Source organism: Phacochoerus africanus, chromosome 8, assembly GCF_016906955.1.
Source record: "Phacochoerus africanus isolate WHEZ1 chromosome 8, ROS_Pafr_v1, whole genome shotgun sequence".
In the NCBI taxonomy this organism is placed as follows: domain Eukaryota; kingdom Metazoa; phylum Chordata; class Mammalia; order Artiodactyla; family Suidae; genus Phacochoerus; species Phacochoerus africanus.
In genome coordinates, this window is record NC_062551.1 from 51,036,219 (window position 1) to 51,052,917 (window position 16,699).

General features: G+C 44.7%; 1 protein-coding gene across 1 annotated transcript in view; it reads right to left on the reverse strand.

Annotated features, from left to right (window-relative positions):
* Positions 1 to 16,699, reverse strand: part of LOC125133219 (carcinoembryonic antigen-related cell adhesion molecule 5-like) — a 34,864-nt gene that overhangs the window by 13,376 nt on the left and 4,789 nt on the right. The window contains 5 exon segments of the mRNA XM_047791345.1: positions 545 to 814; positions 1,012 to 1,060; positions 7,432 to 7,536; positions 9,215 to 9,461; positions 10,502 to 10,626. Coding sequence (XP_047647301.1) covers positions 545 to 814; positions 1,012 to 1,060; positions 7,432 to 7,536; positions 9,215 to 9,461; positions 10,502 to 10,626 — 796 coding nt within the window.

Sequence of the window (16,699 nt, forward strand, 5' to 3'; positions counted from 1 at the left end):
TCAGTTTCCTTGTTTTCAAAATAAAGGGTCTCTGAAAATTCTTTCAGGTCTTTATGGTTTGGGGTCTGGCATTTCTCTGGGTGGAATCCCGTGATCTCCACTTGACTTTGGACCTCAGAGAGGGTGAGTCTGACAGTTTGTAAGTGGGTACACGGTCAAGCTCAACAAATACACAAATGATGGGTGAACTTGCAGGACAGTGTTCATAAGCGTCTCTCGAGCACTCAGGTGCCAGTCGCTGTTCTAAGTTCTGAACATGAACCCACTTATTTAATCCTCACAATGACCCAGTGAGAGAGATACTATTGTGACCCCCACTTTGTAGACGAGGAAACCGAGGCACAGAAAGGGGAAGCGATTTGCCCAAATTCACCAGCTGAGAAAGAGCAGAGTCAGGATTTGAACCCAGGGAGTCTATAGAGCCCTTGGTCTAAACAGCCCCTGCTTTAAGCTATAAACAATGGACAAACCAGTGGACTGTTGAGCAGGAGGTACTGTGTGGATCAGGGTGGGTCCCTCATGGGGCCGGGATGCCCAGATTCACAGGTCACGCCAACCACAAGGGCTTCACTGGCCAAGTGGTTCCTGGCCTCGCAGTGGTAGGTGCCAGAGTTATTTCATGTGACTCTGGGGATGGTGAGGACCCTGCCATCCGTGGAGACTGCTGACCCATCTCCTTCCTGAATCACCTCGAGGTTCTGAAACCACCGGATGGTTACATCTTTGTTTGGGGAGACGCATGTCAAATGCAAGGAGTCCATGTGCTCCACTGGGGCCAGGTTCTGGGTGGCTACCTGGGGCTGCTGCAGCTTCTCTGGGGAGGAGAAAGGAGAACCAGAGCGTGCCAAGGGCAGGAGGGCACCCAGGGTTCCAGAAATTATCAGGAGCAGGAAATGCCCTGAGGCCTCGGAAACCCCCTACTGCTGGCTTTGCTGGACGCAAGGTAAACATACCTGGCGTCAGCCTCAAGTCTAATAAGCACACACACGCACACACACACAACGGACTCACCCACTCCACTGCAGAGGTTCTTAAATGTCTGGGCATCCCAATCCTCTCCCTAGAAACCACACGCACAAAAAAGTGCATTTGCACCTAATTTCAGGTGTTGTGGGTCACTCTGAGGACCCTCTTAGGAGCCCAGGTAAAGACACTTACACCTAGATTACAAATTAGCAAAAACCTTTCTCTGGCAAAACAAATCAAAGGCTTTAAAATGGAGTTCCTGTTATGGCTCCACAGGTTAGGAACCTGACTTGTGTCCGTGAGGATGCAGGGTCAGGTTCAATCCCGGGCCTCGCTCAGCAGCTTAAGGATCTGGCATTGCTGCGAGCTGTGACATGTACAGGGCACAGATGTGGCTCAGATCCCAAGTTTCTGTCTCTGTGGTGTAGGCTGGCAGCTGAAGCTCTGATATGACTCCGAGCCCAGGAACTTTCATATGCTAAGGGGGTGGCCCTAAAAAGTAGGAAAAAAAAAAAAAGTACTTAACGATGTCATTTCCCCCGAAATTTACACACAGGTTTAAGAAAGTGCTATCAAAATCTTAGCAAATTTTTGTTGACATAGAAGAGATTATTTTAAAATTTATATGGAGGAGTTCCCATCGTGGGGCAGTGGTTAACGAATCCGACTGAGGATTCGTTACATGAGGTTGCGGGTTCGGTCCCTGCCCTTGCTCAGTGGGTTAAGGATCTGGCGTTGCCGTGAGCTGTGGTGTAGATTGCAGACGCGGCTCGGATCCCACGTTGCTGTGGCTGTGGTGTAGGCTGGCAGCTACAGCTCTGATTCGACCCCTAGCCTGGGAACCTCCATATGCTGCGGGAGCGGCCCAAGAAATAGCAAAAACACACACACACACACAAAGAACAGATAAAAACAATTTGGGGGAAAAAAGATAAAGTGATAAGTATGACGCTACCAGATTTCAAGATGCATTATATAGCTACAGTAATCAAAACTGTGGAGTACTGGTGGTAAATAATTACATAAATCAATGAAACAGAATAAAGAGCTCAGAAATAGACTCATACAAATCTGTCCCACTGATTTTTGGCAAAGGTACAAAAGTGATTCAATGGAGGAAAGATCTCCTTTCTTTCTTTTTTTTTTCCGGGGTGGAGTTTTTTGTTGTTGTTGGTTTATTTTTAAATTGAAGAAAGGATCTCTTTTCAAGGAATGGTACTAGACCTGTAGAGCAGAAATTGGCACAACATTGTAAATCAACTACGCTTTTATTTTTTTTTTTTTTTTTTGCTTTTTAGGGCCGCATGTGCAGCATATGGAACTTCCCAGGCTAGTGGTCAAATCAGAGCCGCAGCCACTGGCCTGCACCACAGCCACACCAGATCTGAGCCGCACCTGTGATCAATGCTGAAGTTTTGGCAATGTGAGATCCTTAACCCACTGAGCGAGGCCAGGGATGGAACCCGCATCCTCATGGATACCAGTTGGGTTCGTAACCTACTGAGCCACAATGGGAACTCCAATCAACCATACTTTAATGAAAAAAAATAATAAGGGCATCAAATTAAAGAAAACGGCATTCTTCAAAATTAAAATTGACAAATTCTCAAACAAACAAACAAAACAAAAAAGAAAACAAGAAATGGTGCTCAAGCAATAAAACATCTATGAGTAAAAAAAGAAATCTTGGCCTAAACCTCACACCTTATCCAAAAATTCATTCAAAATGGGTCGCAGATTTAACGGTAAAATGTTAAAACTATAAAACTTTTAGAAGAAAACAGGGAGTTCTCGTCATGGTGCAGCAGAAATGAATCCGACTAGGAACCATGAGGTTGTGGGTTTGATCCCTGGCCTTGCTCAGTGGGTTAAGGATCCCGCGTTGCCGTGAGCTGTGGTGTAGGTCACAGACTCCGCTTGGATCTGTCGTTGCTATGGCCGTGGCGTAGGCTGGTGGCTAACAGCTCCGATTCGACCCCTAGCCTGGGAACCTCCATATGCCACAAGAGCGCCTCTAAAAAGACAAAAGACAAAAGACAAAAAAAAGAAAACAGAAAATCTTTATGATCCTAGGGATTGTTGAAGAATTCTTAGACATGGCACCAAAAGCAGAATCCATAAAAGAAAAGTTGATAATTCATCAGTATGTTTCTCCGCAAAAGATGCTACTAAGAGCACACACAAAAAATAAGCTACAGACTGAGAAAAAATATCTACAAACCACACACCTGACAATGGATTTGTATCTAAAATATGCACCAAAAAAAACCCCAAACCTCTCATAACTCAACAGTGAAAAACAAACAACCCAAGTAGAAAAGAGCTAAAAGACATGAAGAGATATTTCATTGGAAGGATATACGAATGGCAAACAGGCTCATGAAAGAATGTTCAACAGTATTAGCTATTAAGGAAATGCAAATGAAGATCACAATGAAATATTTCTACATAGCAACTAAAATTTTTTAGAAATAGTGACAATAACAAATGTTGCCAAGGAAACTGGATCTCCCATGCTCTGCCTTTGGAAATGTAAAAAGTTACAGCCGTTCTGGAAAACAGTTTGGCAGTTTCTTTAGATCATTAAACAGATGCCTGCCACATCCAGCAATTGCACTTCTGGACATTTATCCCAGAAAAATCAAAACTTATGTCCACATAAAAATCTGTAGGAGTTCCCGTGGTGGCGCAGCAGAAAGGAATCCAACTAGGAAGCATGAGGGTGCAGGGTTGATCCCTGGCCTCGCTCAGTGGGTTAAGGATCTCGTGTTGCCATGAGCTGTGCTGTAGGTCGTGGATGCGCTCAGATCTGATGTTGCTGTGGCTGTGGCGAAGGCCAATGGCTACAGCTCTGATTGGACTCCTAGCCTAGGAACTTCCATATGCTGCAGGTGCGGCCCTGAAAAGCAAAAATAAATAAATAAATAAATAAATAAAAATCTGTAAACGAATGTTCATGGCAGCTTTATTTGTAATAGCCAAAACCTGGGAACACCAAAATGTTCTTCAATAAGTGAATCATTAAATAAACTAAGGTGCCTTCACAGGGTAGACTAACTACTCAGTAATCAAAAGGAATAGACTACTGAAATGTAACGACTTAGATTGGATTTCAAGGGCATTGTGGCTGAGTGGGAAATGAAAAAAAAAAAAAAGCTGCTCTCACAAGGTTACATGACAAAATTACAGAGATGGAGAACAGATGGGTGGTTTCCAAGGGTCAGGGATGGTAACCCCAAGAGGGGAAGTGGGAGGTGGGTGTGACTGTGGCGAGAATGTTTAAGATGGACTTTCTTAGGCGCTTTCAACATGCAATGCAGCACTATCCACTGCTGTCGCCATGCTGTATGTCACGACCCCCTGGCTTATGTATTTTATAACTGTATAAAACACATACCTTTTGACCCCCTTCACCTATTTTGTCCCCCTCATCCCGGTTTGGGGCAACCACCCATCTGTTCTTCATCAGTTCAGTTAAAAAAAATTTTTTTTTAGGCGTTCCCATTGTGGCTCAGTGGTGAATGAACCCACGAGTATCCATGAGGATGTGGGATCAATTCCTGGCCTCGCTATGAGCTATGGTGTAGACTGCAGATGCGGCTCAGATCCCATGTTGCTGTGGCTGTGGCTGGCAGTTGCAGCTCCAATTCGACCCCTAGCCTGGGAATTTCCACATGCTGCAGATGCAGCCCTAAAAAAGAAAAAAAAAATTTTTTTTAGACACCACATATAAATGAGATCATACAGTATTTGTCTTCCTCTACTTGAATTATTTCACTTAGCGTAATGCCTTCAAGATCTACCCATGTTGTCACAAATGGAAAGATTTCCTCCTTTTTATGGTTGAATAATACTCCATATATAGCACATTTTCTTTATTCATTTATCCACTGGGCACTTAGGTTGTTTCTACATCTTGGCTATTGTAAATAATGCTGCAATGGCCATAGGGGTGCACATATCTTTTTGAGTTAGTGTTTTTGTTTTCTTTGAATAAACACCTAGAAGTGGAATTACTGAATCCTGTGACAGTTCTATTTTTAATATTTTTCAGGAACTTTCATACTATTTTCCATAGTGGCTGCACCAATTTACATTCCCACGAATAATGCACCAGGCTTCCCTTTTCTACACACCCGCACCAACACTTGTTATTTGCATTAATTTTTCAAACCAGCAATCCCACTCCTAGGAAGTTAGTCTGAAGAAACACTTCCAATGGGGTGAAAACATGGGCACAAGCTTATTTGTTACAGCATTGTTTGCCATTGTAAAATATTGGAAACTACCTATACCCCCAAGCAAAGGACGTGGTTGAATAAATTACAGTACCTTTAGACAAGGAAGTACTATGCAGCTATTAAAAAAGAATGAGGAAGAGCTCTATGAACAGACATAGGGTGATTTCCCAGACATTCTGTAAAATAAAAATAAATAAATAAAAGTGCAAAGAGTATTTAGAGTATGTGATCTATTGTTGAAGGAAAAAGAGACAGATCTGTGTATTTTTGCAAAAAAAAAAAAAAATAGGGGGGTTCCCGTCGTGGCGCAGTGGTTAACGAATCCGACTAGGAACCATGAGGTTGTGGGTTCAATCCCTGGCCTTGCTCAGTGGGTTAAGGATCCGGTGTTGCCGTGAGCCGTGGTGTAGGTCGCAGACTCGGCTTGGATCCCAAGTTGCTGTGGCTCTGGCGTAGGCCAGTGGCTACAGCTCCGATTAGACCCCTAGCCTGGGAACCTCCATATGCCATGGGAGCACCCAAGAAATGGCAAAAAGACAAAAAAAAAAATAGGAAGGATAAATGAGACAATGATGAAGTTGGTCACCCACAAGGGCGGGAGAGATTTTGGAGGAAGGACCACATCTCTGAGCACATCTTTATGTGTAATTCTGGAATCAGGTTACTATTCTACACATTCAAGAAATTAAATTAAATCAGTAAAGATGGGACAAGGGAGAAGTAAAACTGAAGAGCAAACTAAAGCAAATGAACTTAGTTGTATTTCAAATGAATATCAACAGTATGTTGATTTGATATCCAAAAGGGAGGGAGGATGGGGGAGGGACATGTAATTTGCAAACATACTATTGGATTTTTCAGCAGGGCAGGTACAAACAAATTCTGAACTCTTTTTAATAGGATTTTTTTTTCCCTGTAGTGGTATAGGCAAAGCAATTCAAACATATTTTAGGGAGTTTTCATTGTGGCTCAGTGGTAACAAACCCGACTAGGATCCATGAGGACGCGGGTTTGATCCCTGGCCCTGCTCAGTGGGTTAAGGATCCGGCGTTGCCGTGAGCTGTGGTGTAGGTTGCAGACGTGGCCCAGATCCTGCGTTGCTGTGGCTGTGTAGCTCTGATTCTACCCCTAACCTGGGAACCTCCCTCTGTAGGAGGTGAGCCCCCAAAAAGAAAAAAAAAGACAAAAATATTTTAGATATATTATTTTGAGAAAATTATTATATTAAGCAACCGAAATGTTTTAATGTTGTTGGGAGCCAGCATTCTCACTGTGAAAGAAGAGACGTGGGATGAGGGAAGGTCAGAAAGAACCCGGAACTTGAGGTATTGTTGTAAACTCATGAGTTTGAAAATAGGCATAATTCTGTATCTGTGTATGCCTCGGTGCACTTGTGTATGTTGTGAGTGTGTAGGTGTGTATGTGTGTGTATGCATAGGTGTGAACATGCTTGTATGTCCTAGTTCTGGTCACTGAAATTTCCTGGAAACAAAAACATCCCAGGAGAGTGAGTGCACCCTGATCTTGGCCTCTAATACCATTTCCCACTAAAAGGAACCAGGGTGTCTCAAAAAAGTGGCGGATCCGGGACTGAAGCAGGACATGGAAAACACGAGCCTGAAATACCTTATGCCAGAAAGGAAGGACGTTCTTAACAAAGGGGGAGGGGGAAGGGCACCACACAAGAAAGATTCAAGGGGCTTCCACTGGGCAAAGCTCCAGTAATTTAAGTACCAAAATATTAAGTACAGTGATGAGTTATAAACCATTAAAAAACAGAAATTCGTGAGTCCATACGGATGGCAGATAGGTAGATAGATATGATGAATAAGATGCTAAATAGATAACAGCTAAGACAGGTGGACAGATAGGTATAGACGATACATGATAGCTAGGTTCACAGGTAAGTAGGAGGGAGGGAGGTAGATGATAGATACGGAGAGAGAGACAGAGAGAACAGAGAGGAAAGAGGGGGAGAGGGCTCTTTCAGAAGAATTCCAAGTGCTGACTGGTGAAGGTCACGAGAGTGCTGGACTTAGAATATCATCGTTTGCAACCCTCATGGCAAAGACCTTCAAAGCAGGAATCATCAAGGGATGATAAATCACGGAGGGAGTTTTGATGAGGGATAAGACATAGTCTTAAAATGTCTTCCCACTTGCTTGTTTGTGACAAGGAATCAAAAAGAAAAGAGTCCCTATCCAGGGAAGTAAGTGGGCAAAACCTTGACCGGGAGATCAACAATTACATCGGCAATGATGGACAGATGGACAGGCGCTGAGAAGGACACGACATCACGCGTGCTGTATTCGGAGTGCCCCACTGCACTCTAGTCATGAGGAAACATCAGACACATGCACAATGAGAAAGGTTCTGCTTTGTAAAGGGAGAGCTATGCTCTTTAAAAATGTCAATGTCATTGAAGATAAAGAGAGGCTGTGGGAAAGTTCCAGATTTAAGGAGGCCAAAGAGATAGGACACGAAATGCAAGACCTGACTACGCCGAGTCCTGTACTCCTGTACCTGATGGGGTAAGATATGCTATAAAGGACTTTATCAGTTCAATGGACCAAGTTTAAAAATGGATGGGGGATTAGATAAAAGCATTGCATCACTGGAAAGTCATAAAGTCCTTAAGCGTGGTTATACACACACACACACACACACACACACACACACACAATGGAATATTAGCCAGCTATAAAAAGGAAATTCTGACATTTGCGGCAACACGAATGAACTTGGGGAACATTACGTTAAGTGGAATAAGCCAGACACAGAAAGACAAATACTGTATTATCTCACTTCTATGTGAAATCTAAAATAGACAGACTTGGAGTTCTCTGGTGACTCAGCATGTTAAAGACGCAGCATTTTCACGGCTGTGGCTTGGGTTGCTGTTGGGGAGCAGGTTCTATCCCTGGCCCTGGAACTTCCGCAAGCCACAGGCATGCCAAAAAAATTTTAAAAATCATAATAAAGAAATAAAATAGACAAACTCATAGAACTAGAGTGTAACACTGTGGTTGTCAAAGACTGGAGGGGTGGGGAAAACGCTAGAATCCTGGTCAAAAGGTACAAACATCACGATTTAAGATGAAAATGGTCTGGGGATCTAATGTACAAGATAGTGACTATAGTTAATGATACTGTATTATATACTTGAAATTTGCTAAGAGAATAGATCTTAAATTTCTCACCCCCCCCATCCACCCCCCACGCATGTGCAGGTATCTATGTGAGGTGATGGATGTATCAACTTGCTTGTAATTATCGTTTCACAATGTCTGTACATTATATCACCACACTGTATACCCTAAAAACAAATTCTATGTGTCAATTATACCTCCATAAACCTTGTGAGTGAGGAATTATATCTTGTTTTAGTTTTATTTCCTTTATTATTAGTGAAATTGAGCATCTTTTCATATCATTATTGACCATTTATAGTTCTTCCTCTGCCAACCAAGTATCCAAATCTTTCACTTGCTTTTTCTTATTGAAGCATTTTCCCTTTTGTTGATTCGTGGGCACTCTTTATATATTGTATATAAATCCTTTAAGTATTGGTACAGGGAATGAGGCAAAACAATTGCTCAGAAAAGAACCTGTTGAGAGTTGTTACTCTAATAAAAGGGAGGGAGTAATATTATACTACTTATGTGTAATAAGCACTCTGATGTAGTACTCAAAAACATGGGCTTCAGGGTTCAGCAGAGATTGGGTTCAAATCCCAGCTCTGTAGGTGCCACTGGCCATGTTGCTTAAGCATCCCGGAGCCTCAAATCCCCTATTCAGTGGTAGTGAGAAGCCCGTGGCAACCTATCTCCAGAGGGTACAGAATAGCACCAGGTACACAGAAAGCACTTAATAAATGCTTACTACTGCTAGTTGTGCCACCAGAGAGGAATGCCCTTACCAGAGACAAGTAGCATAGCGTAATGGCCACTGGTCCCGTCCACAGAGATGAGCTGCAGCGTGTAGATGCCATTGTCCAACACTCACACGTCAGCGACGGTCAGAGACCAATCAGCACTGCCTGTCTCCCGGCCACTGTGGGCTGGTCCTGACGTGAGGGCGTGGTTGGTGAATTTAAAATTGAGGATCCGGGTATCCTGGGAAGTGGCTGCTCCTCGGAACCAGTTGTAGGAGATGAGATTCTGAGGGAGCCCCTGGACCGACAAGGTGATGTTTCCCCCTTCCATGGCCCGGGGAGGGATGGAGGTGGTGGTCAGCTGGGCAGACGCCTGCTTGCTGCAGGAGCTCAGAAAGAAGGCTGAGGGAGAAGGGGGCCTCTGAGCAGCATTCGACACTAGAATCAGCCCCTCTTAGATCCTCACTCATCCGAGTGCAACAATTTGAAGAGGAGAAAGCATGGCAAAGGCCCTGGGGCAGGAATAAGATTGTTGGGCACATCGGAAACACCAGTGTGGCTGAATTAAGTGAGCAAACAACGTAGAAAATAAGGGCAGAGGTTGCTACGGACATTTTTGGCAAGACAGTTATTCATCCTGGGGGACTGCCCAGCGCATTGCAAGTAGTTCGACGGGGGGGTGGAGGAGTTGTCTCCCCACCACACCCACACCAGTAGCTTCCTCCCAGCATTGAGTCAAATGCCCACTAGGGGGCAGGCAGTATCAGCACCCATACACTGCCACACATTCACCAAATCCCCACTAGGGGGCAGTATTAGCCCTGGTTGGGATCAATTCATTCAGGCTCTTGTTCAGAGAGCACTAGAGAACCATTGGAGGCTTTTGAGCTAAGGGCTAACATGAAAGTGCCTTACGTTCTGCAGGGATCCTTCTGGCTACGGAGTGAACTGACTTTGGAGTCCGAGGGGAGAGGTGCTACATCACGCAGCTCCACAGAGGGAACCGCTGGTGAATGTGAAATCGCCGTTAACACAAACAGCGCGGCCCGCACTTGAGTGGTGCACAACATGTGCAGCTGTACATGACAACTCCAGGGAAGGCAGAAGCAGAAGGGACCCGTTAGGAAGTGACTACAGCCACCCAGGCCAGAGACATCAGTGGTTTGGGCCGAAGTGGTTGCAACCAGAAAACAGAAATGGTGAGACTGGGGATCTGAAGCCACTAGGATTTGCTGACGGATAAGATGTGTGGGGTGTGAGTGCAAGATTGAAGTCAGAGATGACTCTGAGGTTTGGGGCATGGGCACCTGAAAGGATGGAGGTGCCACACCCTGAGATGTGAAGACTGGGTGGGGGTGGAGGGGGGACAGCAAAGAAGGTTGGGGAAGAAAATCAGGAATTACGGCCTTGTAGCTGTTACCTGCGAGACCGAGCCATTTCCAAAGGCCACCACCTCTGCAGGGACCCTCCATGGGGCCAGCCGTGCTTTCGTGATGCCTCAATGGTCCAACTGTCCTCCTGCCTCCTCCCATCAAGAGTCCAGGCCTAGAAGAAGAGCCAGAGTGTCTGAGAAGCCCCTGTCCCTATGCAGGGTCCCTGGTTTTCCCTCTTCCCTAAGGGGAGCTCATCGATCTCGTTCCCCTGAGTCCCACCCCCGTTCACCCCAGAGTGAACCCCAAGGCCCTGGGGCACCTCCCCAGTAAGAGTCAGAGGTGGCCCAGGGCCTTGGGGGTTTGGGAACGGGGGAAGGGGGAGGCAGGGTCCACTCCCACGAGGCTAGGCTCTCACCAGTTCTGCAGATTCCTCCAGGCTCTGCAACAACCCAGCTGTCCAGCTCTAACACTGCTGAAGTCAGAAAGAGCAGCATGGTGCTACATTCGCTGACAAGGCAAGTGGCCTTGTGCCCCCAGGGCAGGTGGGGCAGCCACCTCCGCTCCTCTCAGAGGTCCTCTGTGCCATGCAAAGTATCACCAGTGTGGCTGGCATGCAGCGTAGGCCCCGCGTGGGCTTACAGCGCTGTTGGCACAAGCCTGGTGTCCGGGTTAATTTTTGCTAGGCGCCTGCAGCCTGGTACAGAGGTGCTGACATGGGACAGCCTCAAAGGCCACAGACAGGAGTTTATCGGAACAGGTGATAACAAGGTAAGGACGGCCCCTTCGCCTCAGATCCTGCCTGGCAGCTGTTTCCACCTGCAGTTCCAAAGGCCTAGAGATGATGAAGGAAGCCGCCTGCTTTCAAATCACCTTGACCCTGAGTTTCAAAGTCTGCAGGCCACTTGGCAAGAGGGGTGAAGGGGCAGAGAGGGGTGACCAATATCATTACCTGATCAGTAGAGGAGAAGACGAAGGAAAAAATAAGCTTGAAAACCACCAGCACCCCCCCCTCAGAATTTTTTGTTGGTCTTTTAGGGCCGCACCTGTGGCACATGGAGGTTCCCAGGCTAGGGGTCAAATCGGAGCTGCAGCTGCCAGCCTACACCACAGCCACAGCAATGCCAGATCCGAGCCGAGTCTGCAAGCTACACCACAGCTCGTGGCAACGCCAGATCCTTACACCACTGGGGAAGGCCAGGGAATGAACCCAAGTCCTCACGGATACTAGTCAGGTTCCTTACCACTGAGCCCCAGCGGGAATTCCCTGACCTAGAATTTTTCAATGATGGCATCCAGTACTGGCAAAAGAATGGTGAGCGTATGCCGGGGCAGGCTTTCTGGATAGCAACTAGGCAAGAAGTGCTCAAAGACGGAAAAATGTGCATTCTCTTTGACCTCACGATTCAAGCATTAAATATATATGAAAATATTTACTTCTGGGCTAATCACAAAAATGTTGTTTATAGCAAGAAAAAATATGGAAACTTCCCAAATAGGGTATTCATGAAATACACTGTGGCAAATTTATTCAAAGGAATATTTTGCAAATCCGAAAAATAAAATTAGAGCTGAACATTTCTGTATGCGAAAAGATGTTCACAAGAGTGACTAAAGATGAGTCATGAAACAGACATTGCACATTGATCCATGTCATTAAGCATCTTCAATAACTTCATGTGAACCGCAGAGTATTCTATTATATAGACGCAGAATAATTTATTTAACACTTGACGGTTGGACTACTGGACGTTTTTGTTAGCTTTGATTATTTTTGTATTAAGAAAGAAAGCTATACTCTAGGAGTTCCTGCTGTGGCACAGTGGGTTAAGAACCCAGCTGCAGCAGCTTGGGTCCCTGTGAAGGCGTGGGTTCGATCCCCAGCCCAGGGTAATGGGTTAAAGCTCCAGCATTGCCATAGCCATCTGTAGGTTGCAGCTTAAAAGTTACACTCTAGTTGAGAATACGATATTTTATATTGGACATTGCTAAGAGGATAGACCTTCAACATTCGCATTGCAGGGAAAAAAATCTTGTACCTATGTGAGGCGATGGATGTTAACTAAACCTGCGGTGGTGATCATTTTGCAATATATACCTATATCATTCATTATGTGGTACACCCAAAATGAATACAACATTCTATGTCAACCAGATCTCAGTTTAAAAAAGAAATGAATCTATACGTAGCTCTATCTTTGTACACATGTATAGTTGGAAAACATTCCCGGAAGTAGAACAAATGGGTCAAAATGAATGTGAATTTCAAGGCTTTTTTATACACATGGTCAAATTGAGATGATGTCACACTCAACCACCCTGGGTATCATCTTTAAAAACAACAACAAGGAGTTCTCTGGTGGCACACTGGGTTCAGGATCCAGCACTGTCACTGCAGCAGCTTGGGTCACTGCTGTGACGGGGTTTAATTCCCGGCCTGGGAACTTCCACATACCTCAGGAGTGGCCAAAAAAATGTAAAAATATAACCAAAACGGTATGGCCCTGGCACAAACACAGAAATGTAGATCAGTGGAACAGGATAGAAAGCCCAGAATTAAACCTTCACACCTACAGTCAACTAATCTATGACAAAGGAGGCAAGAATATATAATGGAGAAAAGACAGTTCCTTCAATAAGTGGTCCTGGGAAAACTGGACAGCCACATGGAAAAGAATGAAATTCAAACACACCCCAACACCATACACAAAAATAAACTCAAAATGGTTAAGGACCTAAGTATAAAACTGTATACTATAAAACTTATTAGAGGAAAACATAGGCCGAACACTCTCTGACATAAACCACAGAAATATCTTCTCAGATCCACCTCCTAGAATAATGACAATAAAAACAAAAAGAAACAAACGGGACCTAATTAAACTTAAAAGTTTTTGCACAGCAAAGGAAACCCGAAACAAAATGAAAAGGCAAACCATAGAATGGGAGAAAATATTTGCAAATGAAGCAACTGACAAGGGATTGATCTCCAAAACACATAAACACCTCCTGCAGCTCAATACCAAAAAAAAAAAAAAAAAGTAAAAAATTGGCAGAAGACCTAAACAAAACATTTCTACAAAGAAGACATACAGATGTCAAAAAAAAAAAAAAATCATGCAAAGATGTTCAACATCACTCATTATCGGAGAAATGCAAATCAAAACTACTATGAGGTACCACCTTACACCAGACAGAATGGCCATCATCAAAAAGTCTACAAACAATAAATGCTGGAGAGGGTGTGGAGAAAAGGGAACCCTCTTACACTGTTGGTGGGAGTGTAAAATTGATGCAACTACTATAGAAAGCAGTACAGAGATTCCTCAAAAAACTAAAAATGGAATTACCATTTGAGCCATCAATTCCACTCCTGGGCATCTATCCAGAGAAAACCATGACGCAAAAATGTACATGTACCCCAGTGTTCACTGTAACACTATATACCATAGACACGACACGGAAGCAACCTCAATGTCCATCGACAGAGGAGTGGATAAAGAAGATATGGTACATACACACAGTGGAATATTACTCAGCCATAAAAAGGAATGAAATAACGGCATTTGCAGCAACATAGGTGGACCTAGAAATCATCATGCTAAGTAAAGTTAGTCAGATAGTGAGAGACAAACATCACATGCTCTCACTTATATGTGCAATCTAAAAAAAGGATACAATGAATTTCTTTGCAGAACAGAAACTGACTCACAGACTTTGAAAAACTTATGGTAACGGAAGGGGACAGGTTGGTGGTGGAGAGCTGAGGGGTTTGGGATGGAAATGTGGTAAAATTGGGTTGTGATGATGGTTGTACAACTATAATAAAATGCACTATTTTAAAAATTAAAAAATACATAAGAACAACAAACTCAAACAGTTTAATAGGTGAAAAATGGTGACCCGTTTTTTTAAAAATTGCTTTACTGAAGTATAACTGACATACAATAAATTGATAGGTTTTAATGTATGTATATACCAGTGACACCGTCACCACAATCAAAATAGGAACCATACCCGTCACCAAAGCATGTCCTCCAGCTCCAGCGAAATCCCTCCCTCTTGCCCCTCCCCCTCCCCCACCAACAGCCAATCTACTTCCTGTGCCTCCAGATTGGTTTGCACTTTCTGGGGTTTGATCTGAATGGGATCATAGAGTATATACGGTTTTATCCAGCTTCTTCTACTCAGGGTAGTGAGAGATTTACATGTGTTAATTGTATGTATCAGTAAATCATTCCTTTTTATTGCTCAGAGATATTCAACTCTACGTCTATCAGCACAATTTTTTAACCATTCATCTGCTGACAGATATCTGGCTTATTTTCGGGTTTTGGCTATTACACAGAAAGCTGCTATGAACATTCGTGGGTAGTCTTTGTATGGATACGTGCTTTCATTCCTCTTGGGTAAATACCCAAGAGGGGAAAGAGAAGCTGAAAAACTCTTTTCCAAAGTGGCTGTAACATTTTACATCCCAACCAGCAGTGATGAAGATTTCCAGTTGTTCTACAACCTCGCCAGGTTAGGGATCAAATCAGAGCTGCAGCTGCCAGCCGACACCACAACCACAGTAACGCTGGATCTGAACCGCATCTGTGGCCTACACTGCAGCTTGGGGCAACACCAGATCTTTAACCCACTGAGCGAGGCCAGGGATCGAATCTGGATCCTCACGAACACTGTGCCAGGTTCTTAACCTGCTGAGCCACAACGGGAACCCGGGCCAAAACATTCTAATAGGTTGAAGTGGCGTCCCATTGTGGTTTTACTTTGCATTTCCCTAATGACTAATGATTGAGAGTCTCTTTATGTGTTTATTTACCATCTGTATATCAGATCTTTTGCCCATGTGTTAATTGGGAACCCCATGGTTTTGTGTGTGTGTGTGTGTGTTTTATTGGTGTTGATTTACAGTGTTGTGTCAATTTCTGCTGTATGACCCAGTCATACATATACATACATTCCTTTTCTCATATTATTTCCCATATCGTGTTCTATCATGAGATCGGATAGAGTTCCCTGTGCTATATAGCAGGAACGGTATGTCTTTTTATTTTTTTTAAGGAGAGATGTTACCAAGTTCTCCTCCTTTGTTTTTTATTTTTTTGTCTTTTTAGGGCCATACCCGCAGCAGATGGAGGTTCCCAGGCTAGGGGTCAAATCAGAGCTGTAGCCACCAGCCAACACCACAGCCACAGCAATGCCAGATCCGAGCCACGTCTGTACCCTATACCACAGCTCACAGCGACGCTAGATCCTTAACCCACTGAGCAAGGTCAGGGGTCAAACCTGAATCCTCACGGATGCTAGTCAGGTTCGTTAACCACAGAGCCATGAAGAGAACTCCCCTGTATGTTTTTTAATACTCATTTGTTCACTTTAGTTTAACCCCAGAGAGCACAAACCATAATGTTAATTCAAGAAATATGGAGTCCCTACTATCTCCCAACAAGTCAGGGGGTCCACAGTGAACGAAACCAGCACAGGCCTAGGGAGCTTGTAAACTGGCGGGACAAAGTCAAGGATGTAATGACCCGATGAGGATGGCTCATACCACAGATGTCATCTGTGGGACACCACTGGTGGGGACCCCTAACTCAGCCTTGAGGGGTATGGGTGCCCTCCCAGAGGAAGCAGTGTCTCTGAGCCCAGCACAGACACAGATCAGAAGGGGACATCTCTTGGTATCAGCCATACTGTTCTTGCGGTTTGCCAAGGGTCTTAGGAGATCGATCACATCCATCCTCAAGGAGGCCCTGGAGGGGTTAAAGGAAAGGAAACCAAGGCTCAGGGAGGTGAGGCCCTGTTTCACTCCGGCCACTCCTTCCAAGCACAGCTGACACCTGTTAGGCAAGAGAGCGCCCTGAGTGGGTGCTCTTTGATCCGATCCCATCTGATGGCCTCTCAGGAATGCCAGGCCGTGCGCACATGTTGGTCTCCTGCCCGGAAGCCAAGTACAGGCAGGTGGGGACCAGCCAGGGCTCTGAGATAACCGTTGCCGTGGTGATGAGTGATTTTCTATTCGTCTGCTGGAGGCTTCTCCTCCACCATCCAGTCGGTCCCCAGTGGGGAGGTCTGTTTCCTCAGGAGCTAATTAGCCCGATGGGTCTGTTGAAGCTCAGAATGCGAATAAGTAGGAAGCACCTACCAAAGGCCAGATGCTGTCCTGCGACCTGGTGAACGCGTTCCATCTTTATCACCGTCCTAGGAGGTAGCTGCTACTATCACACTCTCCATTTTCTTGA